This window comes from Nerophis lumbriciformis, linkage group LG13, assembly GCF_033978685.3.
Source record: "Nerophis lumbriciformis linkage group LG13, RoL_Nlum_v2.1, whole genome shotgun sequence".
Taxonomy (NCBI): Eukaryota; Metazoa; Chordata; class Actinopteri; order Syngnathiformes; family Syngnathidae; genus Nerophis; species Nerophis lumbriciformis.
Window position 1 is genome coordinate 30,499,000 of NC_084560.2, and position 27,460 is coordinate 30,526,459.

Below are 27,460 nucleotides of genomic sequence, written 5' to 3' on the forward strand. Positions count from 1 at the left end.
GGATGAACAGGTACACTACGGTACTAAGACTATAGTGGCCATTAACAGTTAGCTTCTACAGCTGGGTTGCCCAGAGTGTGGCACAGGGGCCATCTGTGGCCCGTGACTCGTTTGTCATCGGCCTTAAGCACATTACAAAAAATAGAGATCTCCTTTGCACCCCTGGTGGGGAACTCTATCAAAATGAGGGTGGTCCCAAAAAGGAGGGATTTTTCAAATTGACTGTGTGTCGCTTTTAAAAGTATTCTCCCTCAGGTCAACATATGAAATAACAAGTGTGTGTAAAAATTTGAAGTGCTCCCCCTCTGGCCAACGTATGTAATAACAAGTGTGTGTAAGAAATTTAAATGCGCCCCCTTTGGCCAAAATTTGATTAAAAAAATAAACTAAATATGTATATAGAGACATACTGTAATAACAAAGTAAAAATTTAAGATTAAAAACCAATTACAAACAAAAATTCAAAGCATTTTTTTATTTTTATTAAAAGCTTAACTTTTTCATATTTGCATAGTATGTATATATTATTAATGTTGTAAATACAAATATTTATATATCTAGAAAGGGTGGTCCTAAAGAGGTAGGTATTTTTCGGAGGTCTCAAGAAGGTAACAAATTCAATTGTGTGTGTGTGTGTGTGTGTGTGTGAGTGTGTGTGTGTGTGTGTGTGTGTGTGTGTGTGTGTGACAACGGTGCTCTTTAAAAATATATTTTGGTAGCTTTTTGTAAAATCTTAAGATGTAATTGTAGCAGAACATACAATTAAAGCTACATATTTAAACCAGCAGACAGCATTTTGGTTTGGAATATTAAAGTTATGTCACATAAGTCACGAACGTGCTTTAAAAGTATATTTTAGAAGCTTTTGGTGACATCAAAGATGGTAAAAATTAAAGCATAATCTTAAATACAAGCTATAGTTTTAACTTGGTAGATGACATTTTGGTTTGGAATATTTTAGTTATTTCACATAATAAATCACAAAAGCTCTCTAAACGTATATTTTAGAAGCTTTTGGTGAAATCTTAAGCCGGTAATTATAGCAGAATCTAAAAACAAGCTAAATTTTCAACCCAGCGGATGACATTTTGGTTTGGATTATTTCAATTACGTCACACAATATGTCACGAAAGCACTTAAAAATTATATTTTTGTCACTTTTGAAATCTAAGATGATAATTATAGCAGAATCTAAAAAAAGCAAATTATGTTTGAAACCTAGCAAATGACATTTGGGTTTAGAATATTTTAGTTAAATCAGGTAATAAATCACAAAAGCTCTCTAAAATGATGTTTTAGAAGCTTTTGGCAAAGTCTATGCTCGTAATCATAGCAGAAGATGGAAACGCTTTCAACCTAGCAGATGACATTTTGATTTGGAATATTTGAATTTTGTCACAAAAGCTGTCCAATCAAGTCCTTAATTTTATGCTTTCATTGTTTTCTTTACTGCACAGCCTTTGGTCCCATTACAAACACCGATGTGAATGCTAAGTAAACCGCACCAATGTGTGCACTAAATATGTTTTAAAGTGTTTGGCCTGGACCAGAGTACCCAACGACAAGTGTGAACGCAGCCTAAGAAGACCTTTTTGTAAACCTTTAACTTATGACCGATCATGTATAGTAAATGTTAATGTAGGCTAAATATTACATGTACATATTAAAATTGTATGAAAAGGTAGATTCAAATAAAAATAGAACTTGTAGAACTTGTTTTGATGTATAGAATCTGCTCTCCATTGTGGTATCCTCAGCTGCGCAACAGTACCATCAAGTGGCCATTAGGGGTAGTTACATATATTACAGCACCTATTTACAGCCTCCATTAGGCTGAACACTTCCTGCTGTTATGTTTGATAATATAAACTTACTCAAGTTTGTAACGTATTTTATAGAAGTGGTTTGATTATTTTTAGCTACATTCCCTTTAATTAATGTATTACATTCCCTCTAACTCGTGCTACATGTCTATCATATAAAGAAAACCTCTAAAGGGAATTCTGCTGCTCTCATGTGTCCAACAGCGGTACTCACGTCACTATAATACATTTCTAACATGTTCACCTTTAACACACATTAACATAGTTTTTACTTGCATGTTAATCTATACTAACAAATTGACGTTAGCGTTTTTGGTACTTACAATAATATATATTTATTTTAATATGGAAGAAAAAAAGTTTTGGAAACTATGCACATTTAAAAAGTATGTTAATTAAATCCAGATGCAAATAAATTAAACAATTAAAGCGTTACAAGCACTCAGTCTAGTGTACCAAAAACCAAAGGAAATAAATAAATATATTTTTCTATTAATGTTTTACATAATAACTGCTGATAAGCAGTGTAGAAAATGCTTGCCTTTTTAGGACACGGAAACATTTTTTGGTCCCAGCTACATTCCCAATATAGTAAATATACAACGAATAGCAAAACTATGGACAAATAGTGATAGAAATATCACATATAGTGATAATTAGTGCAAAATATATTTATTTTTCATAATTAAATACCACAGTATAATATATACATACTACACAAGATAGATAATTTTGAAAAAGAAAATACATTGCTAAAAATGTAAAAAAAAATATTTTTCTATTTTATTTATTTATTTATTTTAATTTTTTGTCCTGTCCAGCTAAGGCAAACCATATTGTTGATGTAGATGCCCATTTCGGCTGTCCAAATTTACTTTACAAAAGAGAAGTGGGGGATACTTCTCTTGTTGCCTTATTTGTATTTGAATGTATTAAATATATTTATCTTATTATTTGGTGCAGCCGGGCCGGAGCAGGAGGGGATAGAAAAAGAAAAAAAGGAAAACGGGGAAATTGCGAGGACAAGAGGGTGATAAGACAGAGACAACAACAGCAAACACAACAACAACAACAACAGAACAACATCAGCAAATAGGATATGTACAATTATGATAGTAAAAGTGATAGCAAAGAAGCAGTTAGTGAAATAAATATTGATTATACAGAAATGACAATGAGCATTATTACACTACAAATGGAGCAATACAAATACCAATATAAATGAGCACTATTGATGATGAATTATAATAATAAAAATGTATTTTAAGGATAGCAATTAGTGTACTGCATAAATTGAAAGATCATAGCACTTACTGACATGTTTACATTTTTCTCAGCCACCAGAGGGCAACATTGCATCATCTTAAGACATTCCTCTCAATATGTTGTGATGTAGTAACCTGAATTGTATATAATAATTACTGCAGCGTTCACACTTTGAGACGTGTGTCTAAATAAGCCAACCAAAAAAATGAGGTCACTGGTTTGTGCAGCTGTACCTAATGTTGTGTCTGACGTGCGGCACAAGGCCTTCATTAATGTGAGGGTGCACAACACAACACAACACAACACGCCCGTGTAAAGCGTCATGACATAAAGTGTGCGTTAGCGTGTGTCACAGTGCGACAGCTGACAGTGTTGATCGTGAACAGGTGCTTCCGTGAAGATTTTGTACCCTCTATTGCCTACCCCCGTGTGTGTGTGTGTGTGTGTGTGTGTGTGTGCGTGTGTGCACACGCATATGTCCACAAACGTAAGCATGTGTCGCAAGCAAGCAGAAGGAGCGACAATGGGTGCTTGTGTGGGCCGTGCAGCATAGAAAGCTGATATGCAAGGACACACTAGTAGCAGATCAGCCTGCAGCTGCTGCTTGTCCGCACAAATCATCAGGAGGCCTCAGCGGGACCAACTGCTCATCTTGTCATGCTCTCATCCAGCGATACATATGCAGTTATCATGCATCTTATACTTACCTTTATTTCTCATACACTCATGTTATCATGCATCTTATACACACCTTTATTTCTCATACAATCATCATGTTATCATACATCTTATACACACCTTTATTTCTCATACAATCATTATGTTATTATACATCTTATATACACCTTTATTTCTCATACAATCATGTTATCATACATCTTATACACACCTTTATTTCGCATACAATCATGTTATAATGCATCTTTTACACACCTTTATTTCTCATACAATCATCATGTTATCATGCATCTTATACACACACCTTTATTTCTCATACAATCATGTTATCAGGCATCTTTTATACACCTTTATTTCTCATACAATCATGTCATCATGCATCTTTTATACACCTTTATTTCTCATACAATCATGTTATCAGGCATCTTATACACACTTTTATTTATCATACAATCATATTAATGATGATACATGTTATATAGACATTTATTTCTCACACAATCATATTTGTGATGTTATCATGCATCTTATATACACCTTTATTTCTCATACAATCATCATGTTATTATGCATCTTTACAATCATCATATTATCATGCATCTTATACACACCTTTATTTCTCATACAATCATCATGTTATGCATCTTATATACACCTGTATTTATCATACAATCATATTATCATTCATCTTTTATACACCTGTATTACTCATACAATCATAATGATTTTATACATGTTATATAGTCATTGATTTCTCATACAATCATGTTATCATTTATCTTATACACACCTTCATTTATCATACAATCATGTTATCATGCATCTTATACACACCTTTATTTCTCATGTTATCATGCATTTATATACACCTTTATTTCTCATACAATCATGTTATCATGCATCTTATACACACCTTTATTTCTCATACAGTCATGTTATCATGCATCTTATACACACCTTTATTTCTCATACAATCATGTTATGCATCTTATACACACCTTTATTTCTCATACAGTCATGTTATCATGCATCTTATACACACCTTTATTTCTCATACAATCATGTTATGCATCTTATACACACCTTTATTTCTCATACAATCATCATGTTATGGATCTATATAAACCTTTATTTATCATTCAATCATGTTATCATGCATCTTATACACACGTTTATTTCTCATACAATCATGCTATCATGCATCTTATACACACCTTTATTTATCATACAATCATGTTATGGATCTATATAAACCTTTATCATACAATCATGTTATCATGCATCTTATACACACCTTTATTTCTCATACAGTCATGTTATCATGCAACTTATACACACCTTTATTTCTCATACAATCATGTTATCATGGATCTATATAAACCTTTATTTATCATACAATCATGTTATGCATTTTATACACACCTTTATTTCTCATACAATCATGTTATCATGCATCTATATACGCCTTTATTTATCATACAATCATGTTATCATGCATCTTATACCCACCTTTATTTCTCATACAATCGAACCTGGAACCTTCAAGTTGCTTGCACTGCCACTCTACCAACCGAGCTATACCGCCCCCTTATACACACCTTTATTTCTCATACAATCATGTTATCATGCATTTTAAATACACCTTTATTTCTCTTACAATCATGTTACCATGCATCTTATTATACACCTTTATTTCTCATACAATCATCATGTTATCATGCATCCTATACACACCTCTATTTCTCATACAGTCATGTTATCATGCATCTTATACATACCTTTATTTGTCATACAATCATCATGTTATCATGCATCTATATACACCTTTATTTGTCATACAATCATGTTATCATGCATCTTATACACACCTTTATTTCTCATACAATCGAACCTGGAACCTTCAAGTTGCTGGCACGGCCACTCTACCAACCAAGCTATACCGCCCCCTTATACACACCTTTATTTCTCATACAATCATGTTATCATGCATCTTAAATACACCTTTATTCCTCATACAATTATATTATCATGCATCTTATATACACCTTTATTCCTCATAAAATCATGTTATCATGCATCTATATACACCTTTATTTCTCATACAAACATCATGTTATCATGCATCTTATATACACCTTTATTTCTCATACAATCATATTAATGATGTTATCATGCATGTAATATAGGCCTTTATTTCTCATACAATCTTGTTATCATGCATCTTATTTACAGCTTTATTTATCATACAATCATATTAATGATGTTATATCGACCTTTATTTGTCATTACAATCATACACGTGATGTTATCATGCATGTTATACAGGCCTTTATTTCTCATACAATCATATTAAAGATGTAATCATGTTATACAGCCCTTTATTTCTCATATAATCATACACATGATGTTATCATGCATGTTTTATAGACATTTATTCATGCAGGAATTACACCTGTTATGAATTGATCAAGGGTGTGACCCCGGAATGCAGAGACGGGAGGCAAGGTTGAATACAAAAAAGGAAAAATTTAATAAGTCCAAAAAGGGGTAACAAAAGACGATGGGACAGAAGTGCACACCATCAATACTAACAAAACAGGTTCCTCAGTGGTCGGCGGGGAAAAAGCCAGGGAGCACTAAGCACAGCATAAGTCCTCTTTAAATCAAGGAGGCTAGGAAACAAACACAAAGAGGTTAAGATTAACAGGACTAAGAAAAGGCAACGTACCAAGACTGACGAGGCGAAGCAGGTACATGCACGTGCGGGGTTCAGGAAACATTAACCGGCAAGGTCAAGCTGTGGGTGACGAGCCTAAATACTGGCGAGCTAATTGCGAGCAGGTGTGCCACAAGGTCCACCCCTCGCCGAGGACGAATCACTAAAAAACACAGGTGCAGACAAGGAGAAGGCAGGAACACACTAAAAACACAACAACGCCATTAAAAAAGCACTGTAAATAAAGGCCCTGTGCATATGCTCTATATGGGACGGCATGGCTCAGACGGTAGAGCGTCTCTGCCAGCAATTTAAGGGTTCCAGGCTCGATTCCGATGTGTCCTTTGGCAGCAAGACACTTCAGCTACCTGGTGCCGGTCACACTGGTGTATGAATGTGGCTACACACTGTATGTAGCTTACACCATCAATGTGGAGTGAATGAATGAATGAATATGTTTTAAGTTCTCTGTGTTAAATGTCTTCAAAAGTGCTTTATGAATCTAATCCATTATTATTATTAACATAAAAATAAATGTTAAATTGATGCAATTTACCATCAACTGCAGCTTAAATGTGATATTACACCTCTTTAAATTTTGAACTTTATTCAAGTCGTTTTTTCCTCCTGCGGCGTCACAACATCTTCCTAGGGATATTATAACTATAAAAAAATAAAATAAAATTAGGACCTTTTCTCATAACTTTTCTCATACAGTTTTATATTCCCCTGTCACGTTTCACCTTTAGCCTCTACTAACATTTATTCTCCTACAAGTCTGGCTTTTTTATGGGTACATTTTCAACTTGTACTTGTACTGTATATGTTTTTTAGGGGTGTCCAGATCCGACACCCAATATCAGCACAAAAAAGCAAGTATCAGATGATATCGGCTTGCATGTAAACTCTCCGATACAGCCTGTTTATTCATTTAATGTCCTCCAATAGCCACACAAGATTGTTTTTTCTTGTATTTTAGTAAAGTCTTTATAAAAGCTAAACATGGTAGGCTAAAGGGTGCTAGGAGCTAGCAGCTTCACGGCAGCTAAGCACACAATAGCACACAAGTTCGACATACGTATAAGTGTACTCAGTTAAACAATACTGCAGTCTAAAACATGACATTTGTCAATATAAACAAGTATCAAATAATCATAGTTGCATACTACTTACACATACAAAGTCTGCAGGTAGAAGCGTATTACAGAGTATTCAGTAACAAAAGTGTCCGTATAATTCAACTAACTTGTGACCACAACGTGTCGCCAAAAACAAATTAAAACTCAATTTCAAAAATCATAAATCTGTCTTAAGGTAAGTTTTTTTCATAACTACCATTGTTTTTTTTATTTTAAACATTTTGTTCATTGATTTTTTTTACATACGCAGTCCAGAAATACAATGCACATGCCAAATGTTATTTTTTCCACCAAACAAGTAACCCACAGAAATTATATTAAAAATTAAATAAATAAAAAAAGATGTGTCAGTCAATTGAGTACAGGCAAATATTGCCATGGAGTGCAGTTGTCAACATTCCACACTTCAAAATAATACAAGTATGTGCTATGATTCATGCTGATATCGTCTTGGATTAAAATTGGTACTTATATCGGTATTGTATCACAAGTGAAAAAGTTGTATCGGACTCCCCTACTAAAAACTTTTTTTAAGTACGCCTATTTTCCTGTCATGTAAACTTTTATAAATACTGTATAGAAAAATGAAATTTTTCGCTACTTTATTGTCATTCTTATCCCCACTCTTTCCTCACAAATGACCACTTTTTTCCTGTAATATTAGGACTCATTACTTAGACTTTAACTTTATTCTTGTTAAATAAAAATTGTTTCGTTTGTAATATTTCAGCACTATAGCAAAATTATTGTTTTTTTCCTTATAAAAGTATTGTTTTCATGGTAATTTTTTACTTTATTTTTGTAAAATTACAACTTTGCTCATCACAGCAATTTATTCACATGACCTTTTCCCCTTTTAAAGCAGCATCTTTTTCCTCATGAAATTAAAATTTTCTCGACATATTTTGATTTTCTTATATCATAACTTTATTCCTGTTACATTGCAACTTTTGTTTTCATGCAGTACTATTAATTTTTTCACATATAAAATTATGCTTTTTTTGGGGAAAATTTTACTTAAATTTTTCTTCTTCTAAAACAACTTTTTTTTCTCACAAAATATTTTTTCCCCTCATACCACGTTGACCTCACAATATCATTTTCTGAAATCAAAATTAACAATATCAAAATTAGATTTACGCATTTCTTTGTACCAAAAATACCACCTCTTCCTTTCTAAAATGACATTTTTTCTTTTGATATTTTGACTTTTATATGTAATATTACAACTTTCTTATGTCATAATATTATGTCATATTTTCCTCATACAGTACTTTTAAAACTTTTTTCGTATAAAATTATGTTTTCTTTTTGTAAAAACAACTTTAATATGGCCACTTGAATCTCACAATAATATTTTCTGACATCACAATCACCGATGTCGCATTTCAATTTTCTAAAAATCTTTTCAAAAAATGACCATCTTTTTAATCATAAGATTATATTTTTTTCTTGTATTATTTTTTTCCTCATATAATTAATTACACCTTTATTTGTGGAAAAACATAACTTCTTTCTAATAACATTGCAACTTAATTTTCAGAAAGTGGTCTAATTTTGCATACTTGTTTTTTTTATGCAAAATGACCAAACATTTTCTTGCAAAATTAGGCCTTTTGTCTGATAAAAAAAACCAACTTGTTTATTAGAAAATGTAATAATTGAATGAAGCAAACAAAACAAATTGTCGTCATGGTCACGTGTGGCCATTTGCTACACGACAGGCGCCTTTCCCCCTCTTTTTTCCCTTCGTGAAACCCCAATGGACACACACACACACACACACACACACACACACACACACACACACACACACACACACACACACACACACACACACACACACACACACACACACACACACACACACACACACACACACACACACACTCCCACTCCCACTCAAACACACACACCACAGAAAGATCTAAAAGCCAAACCACGCGCGTTGGACGAGATGAAGAAGATGTTGTTTCCACTCCTGCCGCCTCTTCTTCTGCTCTGCATGCACTGTAAGTCTTTAAAAGCATTTCAAGTTTTATTTGCATTCTTGTTTAAGCTCCAAATGAAACTTTTATTTTGTTTGTTAAACTAACGGAAACATTTAAAATGTGCAAAAATGCTCCATCAAGCGATACTTTCATAGCTTTTTGTACAGTTATGGATTGTTGGCTAATCTCCATAAGTGCAGAATATCAACAATTCATTGTGCAACATTAATATCCATGCATTGATGATGTCACTTGAATTTACTGTCCTTTGAAAAAAAGAGGCGTGATGCGTTCAGGGTCTTGAGATAGTACAGGATAACAGGCAATGAGTGTTTACATGCTGCTTGCTTGTTTACACTCAAGTCGGCTCGGATGCTGTTTGAAGGCGAGATGTGCTTCCTGATGAGCGGGAAGATACCCCCCCACCCCCCCCTTCACACACACACACACACACACACACACACACGCACACACACACTTTTGATGTTGCCCTCCATACATGAGTGCCTTCTGCCATCTTAATATCTGACAGCCAATGCCAGACTTGTACCGGAAAAAGTAACATTTTAAAGAAAGTATATTGTTGCTGTCTGACAAGTTTTAATGTCACCATTTTTTAAAATTTTGATGTTGTCGTCCATACTGTGAGATGTTTTTCATATCACTGCCTTCTGCTGTAGATGAATATGATTATATCTCTATTATATTACTATATTATATGCTGCAATCACAATATTAACTTGCTGTTAAATCCCTACTTTTCTGAACCAGGTTTTGTATTGGTTGCCATTATTTATTCATTTTTTGTTACACGTTTAAATACTTTCTTTTGACTTGACAAAGGAGGTTATCAATTCAAGATAAAGACCCCCGTCTGAAAGTCATCCATCACTTGCATTCCTTAGCGGCACTGCTCCTGGTACCACCAGGCTACACACACACACACACACACACACACACACACACACACACACACACACACACACACACACACACACACACACACACACACACACACACACACAGACTTGCGTATTTGCATATTTGAGCTAAACATTTTGTTTGCAACCAGAAATAGTCATTTTTGTTACACAAATACAAAATACCCCCAAAACAATTGATGTTTACACCTTTACAATTACCCATCCCATAATATTTCATTAAGACATATTGCTTTTTTTAAACGTAATTATTTTTGCTCCTGCAGGTCCTGCCGGCGTGTCAGTGACCGTAAGCTCCAGAAAAGCCAAAGTGGAAATCCACGAGCACACAGGTGAGTTGGCTTTATGACCAAAAAAAAAGTTGCAATTTCACCCGAAAAAGTCATAATTTTTACGACAAAGCTGTAATATTACAAGAAAAGTTGTGATTTTACGAGAAAAGTCATAATTTTATAGGACAACGTTGTAATATATTTTTATATAGTCGTCATTTTATGACAGTTGAGTTGTAATATTACAAAAAAGGTAACTACACAGAAACAAAGTTGTAATTTTAAAGTCAGAATTTCATAACAATGCAGTTGTAATTTTTACAGGAAAAAGTCATCATTTTGCAAGAATGAAGTTGGGAAAAAAAATGGGATTTTATGAAGACGACATTTTAAAATGACAAGAAAAAAGTTTTAATTTTTCACTAATTGAATTCATTTTACAAAATGTTTTGTCATTTTATAACAACAAAGTTGTAATTATTACAAGAAATAGGTTGTCGTTTATGAGCAAGTTTTTTTTTTTTGTTTGTTTTTTTTTACATTTTTCTACAAGAATAAAGTTCAATTTTGTGACAAAGATGTAACATTGCAAGAAAAGCCCTAATTATATTTTATAAAACCCAAAACCAGTGAAGTTAGCACGTTGTGTAATTCGTAAATAAAAACAGAATACAATGATTTGCAAATCCTTTTCAACTTATATTCAATTGAATAGACTGCAAAGACAATATATTTAATGTTCGAGCTGAGACAATATACTTAACGTTTGAACTGAGAAACTACATTTTTTTTTGCAAACAATCATTAACTTAGAATTTAATGGCAGCAACACATTACAAAAAAGTTGTCACAGGGGCATTTTTACCACTGTTACATGGCCTTTCCTTTTAACAACACTTAGTAAACATTTGGGAACTGAGGAGACCAATTTTTGAAGCTTTTCAGGTGGAATTCTTTCCCATTCTTGCTTGATTTACAGCTTAAGTTGTTCAACAGTCCGGGGTCTACGTTGTCGTATTTGATGCTTCATAATGCGCCGCACATTTTCAATGGGAGACAGGTCTGGACTACAGGCAGGCTAGTCTAGTACCCACACTCTTTTACTCTGAAGCCACGCTGTTGTAACACGTGGCTTGGCATTGTCTAGCTGAAATAAGCAGGGGCATCCATGATAATGTTGCTTGGATGTCAACATATGTTGCTCCAAAACCTGTATGTACCTTTTAGAATTAATGGCGCCTTCACAGATGTGTAAGTTACCCATGTCTTGGGCACTAATACACCCCCATACCATCACAGATGCTGGCTTTTCAACTTTGCACCTTTAACAATCCAGATGGTTCTTTTCCTCTTTGTTCTGGAGGACACGACGTCCACAGTTTTCAAAAACAATTTGAAATGTGGACTCGTCAGACCACAGAACACTTTTCCACTTTGTCTCATTCCATTTTAGATGAGCTCGTGCCCAGGGTGTTGTTGATAAATAGCTTTCGCTTTGCATAGCAGAGTTTTAACTTGCACTTACAGATGTAGCGACAAACTGTAGTTAATGACAGTGGTTTTCTGAAGTGTTCCTGAGCCCATGTGGTGATATCCTTTACACACTGTTGTCGCTTTTTGATGCAGCACCGCCTGCGGGATCGAAGGTCCATAATATCATCGCTTACGTGCAGTGATTTCTCCAGATTCTCTGAACCTTTTGATGATATTACAGACCGTAGATGGTGAAATCCCTAAATTCCTTGCAATAGCTGGTTGAGAAAAGTTCTTAAACTGTTTGACAATTTGCTAACGCATTTGTTCACAAAGTGGTGACCCTCGCCCCATCCTTGTTTGTGAATGACTGAGCATTTCATGGAAGCTGCTTTTATACCCAATCATGGCACCCACCTGTTCCCAATTAGCATGTTCACCTGTGGGATGTTCCAAATAAGTGTTTGATGAGCATTCCTCAACTTTCTCAGTCTTCTTTGCCACTTGTGCCAGCTTTTTCGAAACATGTTGCGGGCATCCAACTCCAAATGAGCTAATATTTGCAAAAAATAACAAAGTTCACCAGTTCGATTATTAAGTATCTTGTCTTTGCAGTCTATTCAATTGAATATACGTTGAAAAGGATTTGCAAATCATTGTATTCTGTTTTTATTTACGATTTACACAAGGTGCCAACTTCACTGGTTTTATAACAAAGTTGTAATATTGCAATATTTTTGTATTTATCTGAGGAATAAGTCTTAATTTTCCAACAAAGTTGTATTTTGCAATAGTTTTTGTTATCTGAGAAAAAAGTCGTAATTTTATGACAATAAAGTTGTTGTAATGTATGCAAAAGGTATAATTCTACACAAAAAGTTGTAATTTTATGAGAAAGTCAATGCAGTTGTAACATTTTTACAAGCTATACTTTTACAAGAAAGAATTCTGTAAATCAATTTCCTATCTGTAAAATTGTAATTTATTCGAAAAGTTATTTTACGAGAAAACACCTTTTTATATAAATACCACCAAAGTTGTAATTTTGACAAGAATAAATCATTTTATGACAAAAAAAGTTGCAACTTTATGAGAAAAAAAAGTTGCAATGTGAGAAAAAAAAAAACCTGGTAATTGAGTATAAAAATATATTTATTGAAATCATGAAGCGAACAAGCTGACTTCAGGAAAAAAAATAGACTAGTTGTCATGAGGTCTGGTCCAAACTGGACTATAAAGTTCTGGTCCTGTCCTGGCAGACGCTGTCCTGTCCTGCGAGTTCGGCACTGAGAAGGATCCCAACCCTCGCATCGAATGGAAGAAGAAGGGAAACGCTGTTACTTTTGTTTACTTTAATAACAAATTTACTGGTGAGTGACGACAACCTTTGACCTTCGTGGTTGCGCTTCCTCCCAACATTATCCATGCTCATTGTTACCGTGGCAACCAGGGTCCTACGCAGGCCGGGCCAAGATGGAGGGAGCCACGCTGACCATCCACTCAGTGAGTCAGAAAGACTCGGGAGAGTACCGCTGTGAGGTCACCGCCAGCCAGGACCACGTCAACTTTGGAGAGGTCACCGTCAACCTTCACGTTCTTGGTACCTTCTTTTTTTTATACATTCTAACTCCTAAATTAATAGAGCATAATAACATGTAATATTTATGTAATGTATGTAGATGTATGTACACATGTATTGTTAATGCTAAACAAGATATACAAACTACGTACATAGTAAAACAATCCCTTACTGTACAATGTCTGCTCTCAGTGGGATGCCAGCTGATGGGATGTTTGTATCTTCCCGTTTAGATGAAAAATTAATCATAATCCTCACCAAGGGTTAAAAACAAAAAAAGGTGCCGCAAACGAGCGTCTTTTCGTGTCTTTCTCGCCATCTCCGGGTATAAGTTGATTGTCAACTTCTCGGTTTATGTCCACACCCTTCTAACTTTCACCAGCTCGGAGGTGATGCAGCAGCTCATTGGCTCGGTTTGTCAATACAGCAGCATAAGCTAGTTGGCTCTCCGTGATCAACATGCACTGCAAAAACTGAAATCTAAGTAAGATTAAATATCTCAAATAAGGGTGATATTTGCTTATTTTCTGTCTGATAAGATAATTCTTCTCACTAAGCAGATTTTATGTTAGAGTGTTTTACTTGTTTTAAGGGTTTTGGTCCTAAATGATCTCAGTAATATATTACTGCTTGTTGCTGAGATTTGATGACCTATATTGAGTAAAACATGCTTGAAACTAGAATATCAACTGTTGCAAAGCTGTGTCATCAACACTCACAAGTATAAAACTACTTTTTTAAAGTAATAATTTCTTATTTCAAGCATGAAAAGAAAAATAATGATGCCGAGCGCATATCATTATGTCAAGATAAATGGCACTAGAATGTACTAAATTTAAGAATATTTTTCAACATATTGAGCAAAAAGGTCAAATTTTTTTTCTACCAAGAAAAGTGCACTTGTTATTAGTGAGAATATACTTATTTTAAGGTATTTTTGGGTTAATTGAGGTTAGCTAATTTTGCTTGTTTTGGAAAGTCTTGACAAGCCAAATTTTCTTGTTCTATTGGCAGATCATTATGCTTAGTTCAAATAAAATACCGCAAATTTTTGTATTTTTTTTTTTTAACACTGACTTTTTGCAGTGTGTCGCCATCAGCGCTTATAACAATAATATTGCTAATACTTGGGTAATAATTGGTAAGTATTTTTGGCGTTTATTTATGGGCGGAATAGTGTATTCCTACTAGCTGCATTGCTAGCCACAAATTAGAATGAAAAAGAAAGAAAACATATGGTCTTGTCCTACATAAGGATTGTGAATGAAAGGTCAAATTCCCCAAAAAAAGAGCAGTTCCCCATTAATAAAGCATCCCTGCAGATGACCAAAAAAGCTTGTAATAGTAAAAATAATGAGTGAAAATTATCATTAAAAAATGCCTTTCAAATGAGAAAAAATCCTATCCTGTTTTCATATTATTTTAGTTTAAAAGAAAATACATTTTTTGTAAACATTGGCATTTCAAATGTCATAATTTGATGAGAAAGTGACTTTATTTTATGAAACGAATGTCATTTTGTTTAAAAAGGTCGCAATTTTTGGCTAAAAAGTTTTATAAAGAAAAATGTGTTAAAAAGTAACAATTGTATGAGAAAAACGCATTTTTTCTAGAAAAAAAATGTAATTTTACAAAAAATTCGAGAATACAATTGTAATTTTACAGGAAAAAGTGAAAAAGGGAAAATGTCTACAAGTCAATTAGTAATGAGAAAATGTAATTATTTTAGTAGGAAAATGTAGTTTTACCCAAAAAAGTAGTATTTTTTAAAAAAAAAGTAGAAATTTGGAAAATGTAATTTTGTGAAGTAAAAATTATGTTGATTTTTTGGGGGAGTGTGTAGGGGGGTGTAATAACGTTACAAGAAGCAAGTCGTAACTTTACAAGAAAAACTTTTGAGGAGAATGTATTTTTAGTGAGTAATAATTTTACAAGAAATTTCTAAAAAACTTGTTAATTTCACAGAAAAATGGAAGATTATGATAAGTTTATGAAGAAAATGTGTAGTTTTTATAAACAAGTCATCATTTTATAAGGGAAAAGCTCATAAGTTTACGGGAAAAAAGTTGTCATCTTACTTATTTGTAAAGTAAAAAGTTTTGAACATAAATATATATAAATATATACATAATCATATATATGTATATATATACACACACACACACGTGTATATATATAAATATATATATATAAATATATATATATATATATATGTATACCCAGCAATATGTTTGGAGGAGAAAAGGTGAGCACTTTAATCCCTGGAACACCACTCCTACCATCAAACATGGTGGTGGTAGTATTATGCTCTGGGCCTGTTCTGCTGCCAATGGAACTGGTTCTTTACAGAGAGTAAAAGGGACAATGAAAAAGGAAGATTACCTCCAAATTCTTCAGGACAACCTAAAATCATCAGCTCGGAGGTTGGGTCTTGGGCGCAGTTGGGTGTTCCAACAGGACAATGACCCCAAACACACGTCACAAGTGGTAAAGGAATGGCTAAATCAGGCTAGAATTAAGGTTTTAGAATGGCTTTCCCAAAGTCCTGACTTAAATGTGTGGACAATGCTGAAGAAACAAGTCCATGTCAAAAAACCAACACATTTAACTGAACTGCACCAATTTTGTCAAGAGGAGTGGTCAAAAATTCAACCAGAAGCTTGCCAGAAGCTTGTGGATGGCTACCAAAAGCGCCTTATTGCAGTGAAACTTACCAAAAGGACATGTAACCAAATATTAACATTGCTGTATGTATACTTTTGACCCAGCAGATTTGCTCACATTTTCAGTAGAACCATAATAAATTCATAAAAGAACAAAACTTCATGAATTTTTTTTGTGACCAACAAGTATGTGCTCCAATCACTCTATCACAAAAAAATAAGAGTTGTAGAAATGATTGGAAACTCAAGACAGCAATGACATTATGTTCTTTACAAGTGTATGTAAACTTTTGATCGCGATATACACTATATTGCCAAAAGTATTTGGCCACCCATCCAAATGATCAGAATCAGGTGTCCTAATCACTTGGCCCGGCCACAGGTGTATACAATCAAGCACTTAGACATGGAGACTGTTTCTACAAACATTTGTGAGAGAATGGGTCGCTCTCAGGAACTCAGTGATTTCCAGCGTGGAACTGTCATAGGATGCCACCTGTGCAACAAATCCAGTCGTTAAATATTCTGGGTTTGGAGGTTGCCAGGAGAACGGTGCATTTCGGACTGCATTGCGCCGAATGTGAAATTTGGTGTAGGGGGAATTGTGGTGTGGGGTTGTTTTTCAGGAGTTGGGCTTGGCCCCTTAGTTCCAGTAAAAGGAACTTTGAATGCTCCAGGATACCAAAACATTTTGGACAATTCCATGCTCCCAACCTTGTGGGATCCTCTTCCAACATGACTGTGCACCAGTGCACAAAGAAAGGTCCATAAAGACATGGATGACAGAGTCTGGTGTAGATGAACTTGACTGGCCTGCACAGAGTCCTGACCTGAACCAGATAGAACACCTTTGGGATGAATTAGAACGGAGACTGCGAGCCAGGCCTTCTCGACCAACATCAGTGTGTGACCTCACCAATGCACTTTTGAAAGAATGGTCAAAAATTCCTATAAACACACTCCGCAACCTTGTGGACAGCCTTCCCAGAAGAGTTGAAGCTGTAATAGCTGCAAAAGGTGGACCGACATCATATTGAACCCTATGGGTTAGGAATGGGATGGCACTTCAAGTTCATATGTGAGTCAAGGCAGGTGGCCTATATATATATATATATACAGACACTGTGTATGTGCTATTGGTATTTCCTCTAAACCAGGTTGACATGATCGTGTTTTGTTAGAATAATTGAATGTTTTTCATGACATGGACTTTGTGTGTTCAATACAAACAAAATAGGATTTGCATGAAAGAAGCGGAGACACACTTTGTGTTACTGCTCCTTTTGGCCGTTAGTAAGATTTATGTCCTTCCCGTCAACCAGTGCCTCCTCACATCCCTTCATGCGAGGTTCCCCAGTCCGTGTTCGTGGGTTCGGACTTGGAGCTTCTGTGCAAAGACCAGCTGAGTGTCCCCCCCGCCAAGTACAGCTGGTACAAAGACAACAAGGTCCTGATGTCCTCCAGCAACATGGCGTACAGCATGGACTCTCACAAAGGAACGCTGGTGAGTGCTAACTAACACGTGCTAACAGATGCTCGGAGCACACACTTGCATGACCTCACGCAGAAGGCACAAGTGCAGACACAGCTGTTCCTCTTCTTGTTTCCTGGAGCAGAAGTTGAAAAGTGTTTCCAAAGTGGACTCGGGGATGTATCGCTGTGAGTCCTCCAACAGTGTGGGGGCGCCCAAGAGCTGCGTGGCACAACAACTAAAAGTTATCGACTGTGAGATATTATCCATTCTTAGTATAGTACTACATATTCTCTCCTGACATAAGGACTCTTCTTGTAGATCAAGCAGATGCGGCCATTTTGATAGCCGGCGCTGCAACGTTTGTGGTTGTCACGCTGCTCTGCTGCATCTGCGTCTGTGTTTGCTACCGTCGAGGATGCTGCAACAGTGAGTATATTATTAACACGACTCACACTTTGGGGAACTTACCGGAGATCTTGGGAACATTCATACGAACTCTTCTGGGAAAACATTGAATCAAAGTTACATAGAGTACAGGAAAAAATTATATTTATAGTACCGTATTTTTCGGACTATAAGTCGCAGTTTTTTTCATAGTTTGGCCTGGGGGTGCGACTTATACTCAGGAGCGACTTATGTGTGAAATTATTAACACATTACCGTAAAATATCAAATAATATTGTTTCGCTCATTCACGTAAGAGACTAGACGTATAAGATTTCATGGGATTTAGTGATTAGGAGTGACAGATTGTTTGGTAAACGTATAGCATGTTCTATATGTTAGTTATTTGAATGACTCTTACCATAATATGTTACGTTAACATACCAGGCAAGTTCTCAGTTGGTTATTTATGCCTCATATAACGTACACTTATTCAGCCTGTTGTTCACTATTCTTTATTTATTTTAAATTGCCTTTCAAATGTCTATTCTTGGTGTTGGGTTTTATCTAATACATTTCCCCAAAAAAATGCAACTTATACTCCAGTGCGACTTATATATGTTTATTTCCTTCTTTATTATGCATTTTCGGCCAGTGCGACTTATACTCCGGAGCGATTTATACTCCGAAAAATACGGTATTCTGTATACATGGATCAATAGGAACTGATAGAGATCTACAGAATGGACACACAACATGGGAACTAAGGATTAAATATACTAAAGGATTGTATGTTGGAGATCAGAAGTTTGACTCCGAGTGCTAAAGGCCACACACCGTAAGAATTTATGTTGGGAACCTAAGACAAGTTGGGAACATTACACTGTATATCTTGTAGCTGTTATGTTGACCCGAGTACCGAGGGTCACTCCTTCTGAAACACTCGTGGGGGTGGGAGGGACTTCAGCAAAAAATACGACTTGGGAACATTACATGTTATGTAGCAATTAGTTTTACCTCGGGCACCAAGAGCCGCACATTGTAAAACCCTCAGAAAATGGAAAAACAGGGAACATGTGAGTAAATCCTAGAAACGTAAGACAACCTGGAAACGTTCTATTTTGTAGCTAAACATTGACCACTGACACGAGGGTTACAATGAAACACTCAGAAAATAGGAGAACCAGGGAACATAAGAATAAATATTGTGAACGTATAACGAGAGAACATGATATAATGACTTAACCCTGGGCACCAAGGGCCACATATTGTAAAACCCCCAGAAAATGGGAAAACCAGGGAACATAAGACAACTAGGGAACATAAGACAACTGGGGAACACGACGTTGACCCCAGGCACTAAGGGTTACCCAATGTAAAACTCTCATTTGGGAACATTATACTGTATATCTTGTAGCTATTATGTTGACCCGAGTACCAAGGGTCACTCATTCTGAAACACTTGAGCAAAAAATACAACTTGGGAACATTATATATTATGTAGCAATTAGTTTAACCTCGGGCATCAAGAGCCGCACAAATGGGAAAACCGGGGAACATATGAGTAAATCTTGGGAACATTAAGACAACCTGGGACATGATCCACACATTGTAAAACCCTCAGAAAATGGAAAAACAGGGAACATGTGAGTAAATCCTGGGAGCGTAAGACAACCTGGAAACGTTCTATCTTGTAGCTAAACATTGACCACTGACACCAAGAGCTATCGTGAAACACTGGAAAAATAAGCGATCTAGGGAACATAAGAATACATCTTAGGAACGTAAGACAACTGGGGAACACGATAAAGAAAGGGCCACACACTGTAAAACCCCTAGAAAATGGGAAAACCGGGGAACATATGAGTAAATCTTGGGAACATTAAGACAACCTGGGAACATGATCCGCACAATGTAAAACCCTCAGAAAATGGAAAAACAGGGAACATGTGAGTAAATCCTGGGAACGGAAGACAACCTGGAAACGTTCTATTTTGTAGCTAAACATTGAACATTGACACCGAGAGTTACCATGAAACACTCGGAAAATAGGAGAACCAGGGAACATAAGAATAAATATTGTGAACGTATAACGAGAGAACATGATATAATGACTTAACTCTGGGCACCAAGGACCAAATATTGTAAAACCCCCAGAAAATGGGAAAACCAGGGAACATAAGACAACTAGGTAACATAAGACAACTGGGGAACACGACGTTGACCCCAGGCACTAAGGGTTACCCAATGTAAAACTCTCATTTGGGAACATTATACTGTATATCTTGTAGCTGTTATGTTGACCCGAGTACCAAGGGTCACTCATTCTGAAACACTTGAGCAAAAAATACGACTTGGGAACATTATATGTTATGTAGCTATTAGTTTAACCTCGGGCACCAAGAGCCGCACAAATGGGAAAACCGGGGAACATATGAGTAAATCTTGGGAACATTAAGACAACTTGGGAACATGATCCGCACATTGTAAAACCCTCAGAAAATGGAAAAACAGGGAACATGTGAGTAAATCCTGGGAGCGTAAGACAACCTGGAAACGTCTTATCTTGTAGCTAAACATTGACCACTGACACCAAGAGCTATCGTGAAACACTGGAAAAATAAGCGATCTAGGGAACATAAGAATACATCTTGGGAACGTAAGACAACTGGGGAAATATTAAAGAAAGGGCCACACACTGTAAAACCCCTAGAAAATGGGAAAACCGGGGAACATATGAGTAAATCTTGGGAACATTAAGACAACCTGGGAACATGATCCGCACAATGTAAAACCCTCAGAAAATGGAAAAACAGGGAACATGTGAGTAAATCCTGGGAATGTAAGACAACCTGGAAACGTTCTATTTTGTAGCTAAACATTGACCACTGACACCGAGGGCTACAATGAAACACTCCGAAAATAGGAGAACCAGGGAACATAAGAATAAATCTTGTGAACGTATAACGAGGGAACATGATATAATGACTTAACCCTGGGCACCAAGGGCCGCACATTGTAAAACCCTCAAAAAATGGGAAAACCAGGGAACATATAAGTAAATATTGGGAACATAAAACAACTGGGGAACATGACGTTGACCCCAGGCACTGAGGGATACCCAATGTAAAACTCTCATTAGGTAAAGTGGGACAACATGTGAACATGTGAGTACATCTTGGGAACATAAGACAACCTGGAAACGTTCTATCTTGTAGCTAAACATTGACCCCTGACACTGATGGTTACCATGAAACACTCGGAAAATGGGAGAACCAGAGAACATAAGAATACATCTTGGGAACGTATGGCAACTAGGGAACATGATATAACTACTAATCCTGGGCACCAAGGGCCACGTATTGTAAAACCCTAGGAAAATGGGAAAACCAGGGACCACATGAGTAAATCTTGAGAACATAAAACAACTGGGGAACATGACGTTGACCCTAGGCTCTAAGAGCTACCCAATGCAAAACTCTCATTGGGTAAATCAAAAAGAACATGTGAGTACATCTTGGGAACATAAGACAACTTGGAAACGTTCTATCTTGTAGCTAAACATTGACCACTGACACCAAGAGCTATCGTGAAACACTGGAAAAATAAGCGAACTCTGGAACATAAGAATACACCTTGGGAACATAAGACAACTGGGGAACATGATAAAGAAAGGGCCACACATTGTAAAACCCCTAGAAGATGGAAAAATTGATTGATTGATTGATTGAAACTTTTATTAGTAGATTGCACAGTTCAGTACATATTCCGTACAATTGACCACTAAATGGTAACACCCGAATAAGTTTTTCAACTTGTTTAAGTCGGGGTCCACGTAAATCAATTCATGGTAACCGGGGAACATATGAGTAAACCTTGGGAACATTAAGTCAACCTGGGAACATGATCCATCTTGTAGTTTTAACGTTAACCACTGACACTGATGGCTACCATGAAACACTCGAAAAACAGGAGGATTATGGAACATAAGAATACCTCTTGGGAACATAAACCTACTGGGGAACATGAAAAAGAAAGGGCCACACACTGTAAAACCCCTAGAAAATGGGAAAACCAGGGAACATATGAGTAAATCTTGGGAACATTAAGACAACATGGGAACATGATTCATTTTGTAGTTTTAGCGTTAACCACTGACACTGATGGCTACCATGAAACACTGGAAAAACAGGAGGATTATGGAACATAAGAATACATCTTGGGAACATAAACCAACTGGGGAACATGACTTTGAGCTCAGGCACGAAGGCTTACCCTCATTGGGAAAAATAGTGGAAGATGTGAACATGTGTGCAACATAAGACAAGCTGGGATATACTGTACCTGCTGGGTACTGAGGACTACAGGGTGTGGCCCATACTGAAAAACAGGAAGTGCATAAAGAACTTGGGAACATCCTACACCAACTACACTGCAAAAAGTCAGTGTTCAAAAGCAAGAATTTTTTTTTTTACAAAAATGAGGGGTATTTTATTTGAACTAAGCAAAATGATCTGCCAATAGAACAAGAAAATGTGGCTTGTCAAGACTTTCCAAAACAAGTAAAATTAGCTAACCTCAATGAACCCAAAAATACCTTAAATACGTATATTCTCACTAATAACAAGTGCACTTTTCTTGGTAGAAAAAAAAAGAGATCTTTTTGCTCAATATGTTGAAAAATATTCTTAAATTAGGTAAATGCTAGTGCCATTATCTTGACATAATGATATGCGCTCGGCATTACATTTCTTGAAACCAGCAAACTTATACTAAAAACGAATTTATTGTTCTTAATGGAAAGGCAACAAGGCAACATCTTGTTACTCTCGGGGTCTACTAGCCGCTCAGGCAAATCATATGGTCTAAAAATGCATTTTTCCATCGACAACATGACATCATCACACCAAGTGCGTGCTCTTTCAGTCAATTAGTGCGCATATATACAACCCGGTCCCCGGCCAAAGAATTTTTAATTGTAATTTTGAGGAATTTATCTGAATGTGCATGAACTATTTCTGTTCAAAATTGTTAGAAATGTCACATGTTAAATGTTTAAATATGAACTTTATTAACTAGTTTACTGTACTGTGCCAACTGCACTACTATATGAGTACGTATTTTCTATTGTTTCATTGAAAATAAAACAGCAAAGTCCATTTGGCTGTCATCTGTTTTAATTATGAGACACAATTGTGTCAAAGTCATGCTTTTTTTGTTCATGCTTGAAATAAGAAATGATTACTTTAAAAAAGTAGTTTTATACTTGTGAGTGTTGATGACACAGCTTTGCAACACTTGATATTCTAGTTTCAAGCATGTTTTACTCAATATAGGTCATCAAATCTCAGCAACAAGCTGTAATATCTTACTGAGATCATTTAGGACCAAAACACTTAAAACAAGTAAAACACTCTAACATAAAATCTGCTTAGTGAGAAGAATGATCTTATCAGACAGAAAATAAGCAAATATCACCCTTATTTGAGATATTTCATCTTACTTAGATTTTAGTTTTTGCAGTGTAGCGTGAAAGTGTAACCTGCCTAACCGATCTCCCATGTTTCCTTCTCCAAGCAGAAGAGAAGAAGGCCAAAAGGTGAGTGTTCCGTCAGTGACATCCCTTCCTTTTAGAGGACTTTGAACCAAAGATGTCCACTTTGTCTCCCAGCAGCAAGTCCTACAGCCCTCCTCCTCCTCCGCCTCCCATCCACAACGTAAGTGTGGGCGCGATAACTCTGGCTAATTGAACGTGTTTGTTTACACGTCTCTATCTCTTTGCCTGCAGCTCATGAACTACAAACAAACTCAGTCTTTCATGATCTGAACGATGTCCAAACATCCAAAATCCAACTTGTCTCACAGCTGGAATGTTGTCGCCCTCGCTGGTATTTTCTTCAAAGACCAAAACTCAGCCAATTCTCGTCAAACCCTCGCTGGTTGCCGTACAGATTTTGGGCATTACAGATGCTTCGACAAATCGAATGGAGCTCAAAAAGAACCGGCGTCCTCTGTAGTGGACGTTTGATTTATTTTGTCCTTGTTACACACATTTTTGAAGAAGATAAAAAAAAAAAAAAAAGTCCACTGCAGAGGACACTGGTTCTCAGGATGATATAAGCTAAGCCAGTGGTTCTCAAACTTTTTTTCACCTCAGAAAAATCTTGGCTCTCCAAGTACCACCATAATGACCAACATTAAAACACAGTAGCGTAGTGGGCCTAACTATTCATTAAAAACCAGGCAGATGTCTATTTAATATTTTTTGACCACTGCAACATTACACACAGTTCGGACAGTAACACCGTGTTTGAATATAGGAAAAAAAAAACACTGTACTTTAATAATTAATCAAATCAAATAATTATTTTTTAATGAAGTCATTCTTTGGCGTACCACTAGATGGAGCTCGTGCCACAGTTTGAGCTAAGCTATCCGAACAAAACATCTAGCAAATGAGTGTACTATATAATAATAGGTCACATTAACAATGAATTACTTGAATCTTTATAATAAAATGCTGAGGGAAAAAAGCAGACTGCACTGCAGGCTGAAAATAGCCCTGGGCATTGCCAGACAAGATAACTAAAAAAAAGGGCTTTTTCTGTCTTTTTAATTTTGTGCCTGCTTAGAAAAGTTTAAAATCTTCCAGAATTATCCTTATTATTATTATTATTATTATTATTCCCCACCATGTTCAGTCTATGTTTGGATACACAGAAGCAGGGGCGCCGCTAGGGATTTTGGGCCCCATTAAAAGAATCTTTACAGGGCCCCCAACACAGTGTCATTATTTTTTCTGTATTATAATTTCATCATCATTAGGGGCCTCTCTGGGCCCCCCTCCATCATGGGCCCCTAGAATCCGTCTCCTTTACCCCCCCTTTTCGGCGCCCCTGCACAGAAGCTTTATTTTTCTCTCTACTGTGTTCAAATACTCTATTTTATCAACGTGTGCAAATGAGAGTTTTAGTGCTGCACTTACTCTCTTTGAGCTTTGTGTGTGTTTGTATTTTAAAAAGCGTGAAGAAATGAACGGGTGTCTGCCAACACTGAATGAAAACAAATGAAATACTTCCATTTAACCTGACATTATTTTTTATTATTTTATTCCTTTACGAAAACCTAACATGATAAAGTTACACAAAAAGTGACACATTTGTTCCTCACGACCAACTTTTTTTGTAATTCAACTATTTTTCATTTCATTCTGGACTACTGGTTTTGTCCACCAGATAGAGCAATTTTCCCCTTTTTAAAGCACACAGTAACATTTGTAGTTTCAATTTTACTGCAAGGGTGCCTTACTAGTCAAATAAATGTGAGTTATTATAGCAGATTTTAAGTTAAAAATAAACCCCAACTAACTAAACAGTGGAATTATGTAAATATAATAAAGAAAATATCCTTCATATTATACTTTATATTTCAAGCAGTAGTTAAAAAAAAAAAAATGTCTTGTTTAAAGTGTAAAAAATATGAGGGTCATATTTTTACAGCATTTTTTGACAATTGGACATTTTCTGTCTCAGGGGCCCCAAGTGTGAGATTTTGTTTTAAAATAAACACTGTTGAAAAATTGGGTAGAAATAAAATGCATGAACATTGCCAATAATTGACCCATCTCAGGGCCTAATAATAATAATAATAATAGTCACAAACTACTAATAATGCATTTAATGGAACTTTATTTTTTTTTTTTCCAATTGAAAAAGAGTGTAGAGTTATACTGTCCCTAAAAGGGTTCAAGTCCCCTAATATAAATAATACTTTATGTATATTTACGGATTAATTGTAGTTTTAATAGATTAACTCAATTAAAATGGAATAAATATGTCTTATTTTTACAGCAATACATTTATTTGTCCTTTGGACCTTGAGTGTTCTTTTTATTTTTTTAAATCGGACATCGTAAAAAAAAAAAGAAAAAAGAATTGCATGACAATCAATGTTACTGCTAATAATTCACCCATCTCAAGGCCTAATATTATTAAACATAAGTATAATAAGCACATATAACCTATTTTATAGAACTTAAAAATGTTTTCAATTGAACTCTTAAAAGAGCAAAACCAAAGCATTTGACTTGTAAATGTTACGCCGCATTATTAAAAAAAATAGCATGCTTCCACGCCTACCTAGTAAGACTTACATATGTACATATTATACTGCATGTTGAAATGAGTATTTTTATATTTTAATGCAACAAACGAGCAGACCACTGAGATGAGGGCTGTAATACTCGGCATGGCCACTTGAGAGAAGCATTGCGCTGTAAACAGCAGAAGGCCTTCGTGGTCTCCTTTGAATGATTTTGCATGGATGATCAGTTTTGGTTTTGTTTGGCTTCGTGATTCTTTGTTGTTGTCCACATAAAAGTTTTGACATGCACTTATGTCTTGTAATATTTTTTTTTTTTTTTTTTTTTTTTTTTTTTTTTTTTTACACATGCACCAAATCATTGGACGGGACTACTTCCTGTTACATCAAACCACTCTAGAACTCTCTTTAAGGGGCTTTTAACATCCTATTTTAGTCTGTGTGTGTGTGTGTGTGTGTGTGTGTGTGTGTGTGTGTGTGTGTGTGTGTGTGTGTGTGTGTGAGTGAGACTATCTGCCAAGAAAGGGGTTTGGGCATGTGACAATAAATGTGATTTAACGACAGAGAGAGACAGTGAGTGGGTGCTGGCTGTCAAGTGAAATCTATGTCAGCGCTGCGGTTTTATTAAGACACTACTAGACGGTAGATTAGGCCTCAAAAGTCGCCTCCATCTTTGCCACCCGGCAGCCGCCCTGTCAGTCACAGCACCCTCAGGGAGTTGGACGCCCTCGTAAACTTGGATGCGCGTGTTGGGAGTCAAAGAGGAATTGCTAATACGATTTTTGATAGTGTCACGACACCGCAAACTGACATACAACTTTGGACTCAATTAAGTTTTTTAGGTGACATTCATACTTGTCTTGCAAGTGTAAGAAGAAGTCAACTGCTGCCACAAATGCATCAGCTGCGTAACCAAAAATAATCCCGTAAATGATAAAAGTGTGGAAAAATATTTACAAAA

The 27,460-nt window shown here is 35.9% G+C and overlaps 1 protein-coding gene across 4 annotated transcripts; it reads left to right on the plus strand.

Moving 5' to 3' along the window:
* Positions 1 to 9,424: 9,424 nt before the first annotated feature.
* jam2b (junctional adhesion molecule 2b) lies at positions 9,425 to 26,834 on the plus strand. Of its 4 annotated transcripts, none has more exons than XM_061971057.2 (10): positions 9,425 to 9,634; positions 10,821 to 10,886; positions 13,559 to 13,669; positions 13,750 to 13,899; positions 17,864 to 18,045; positions 18,158 to 18,266; positions 18,334 to 18,441; positions 23,977 to 23,998; positions 24,071 to 24,116; positions 24,188 to 26,834. In XM_061971057.2, the coding sequence occupies exons 1-10, from the start codon at positions 9,580 to 9,582 to the stop codon at positions 24,224 to 24,226; spliced, it is 888 nt and encodes a 295-aa protein (XP_061827041.1). In that variant the 5' UTR covers positions 9,425 to 9,579; the 3' UTR covers positions 24,227 to 26,834. The 4 variants fall into 4 exon arrangements, with proteins under 4 accessions (XP_061827041.1, XP_061827043.1, XP_061827042.1 ...); XM_061971059.2 differs by having other exon boundaries at positions 24,074 to 24,116; XM_061971058.2 differs by having other exon boundaries at positions 23,980 to 23,998.
* The last annotated feature ends 626 nt before the right edge of the window (positions 26,835 to 27,460 follow it).

Coding starts and splice junctions, on each gene's coding strand:
- jam2b (XM_061971057.2), top strand. CDS start 9,580: ATGAAGAAGATGTTGTTTCCACTCCTGCCGCCTCTTCTTCTGCTCTGC. Junction 18,046..18,157: donor ACTCTCACAAAGGAACGCTG/GTGAGTGCTAAC, acceptor TTCCTGGAGCAG/AAGTTGAAAAGTGTTTCCAA. Junction 18,267..18,333: donor ACAACTAAAAGTTATCGACT/GTGAGATATTAT, acceptor CTCTTCTTGTAG/ATCAAGCAGATGCGGCCATT.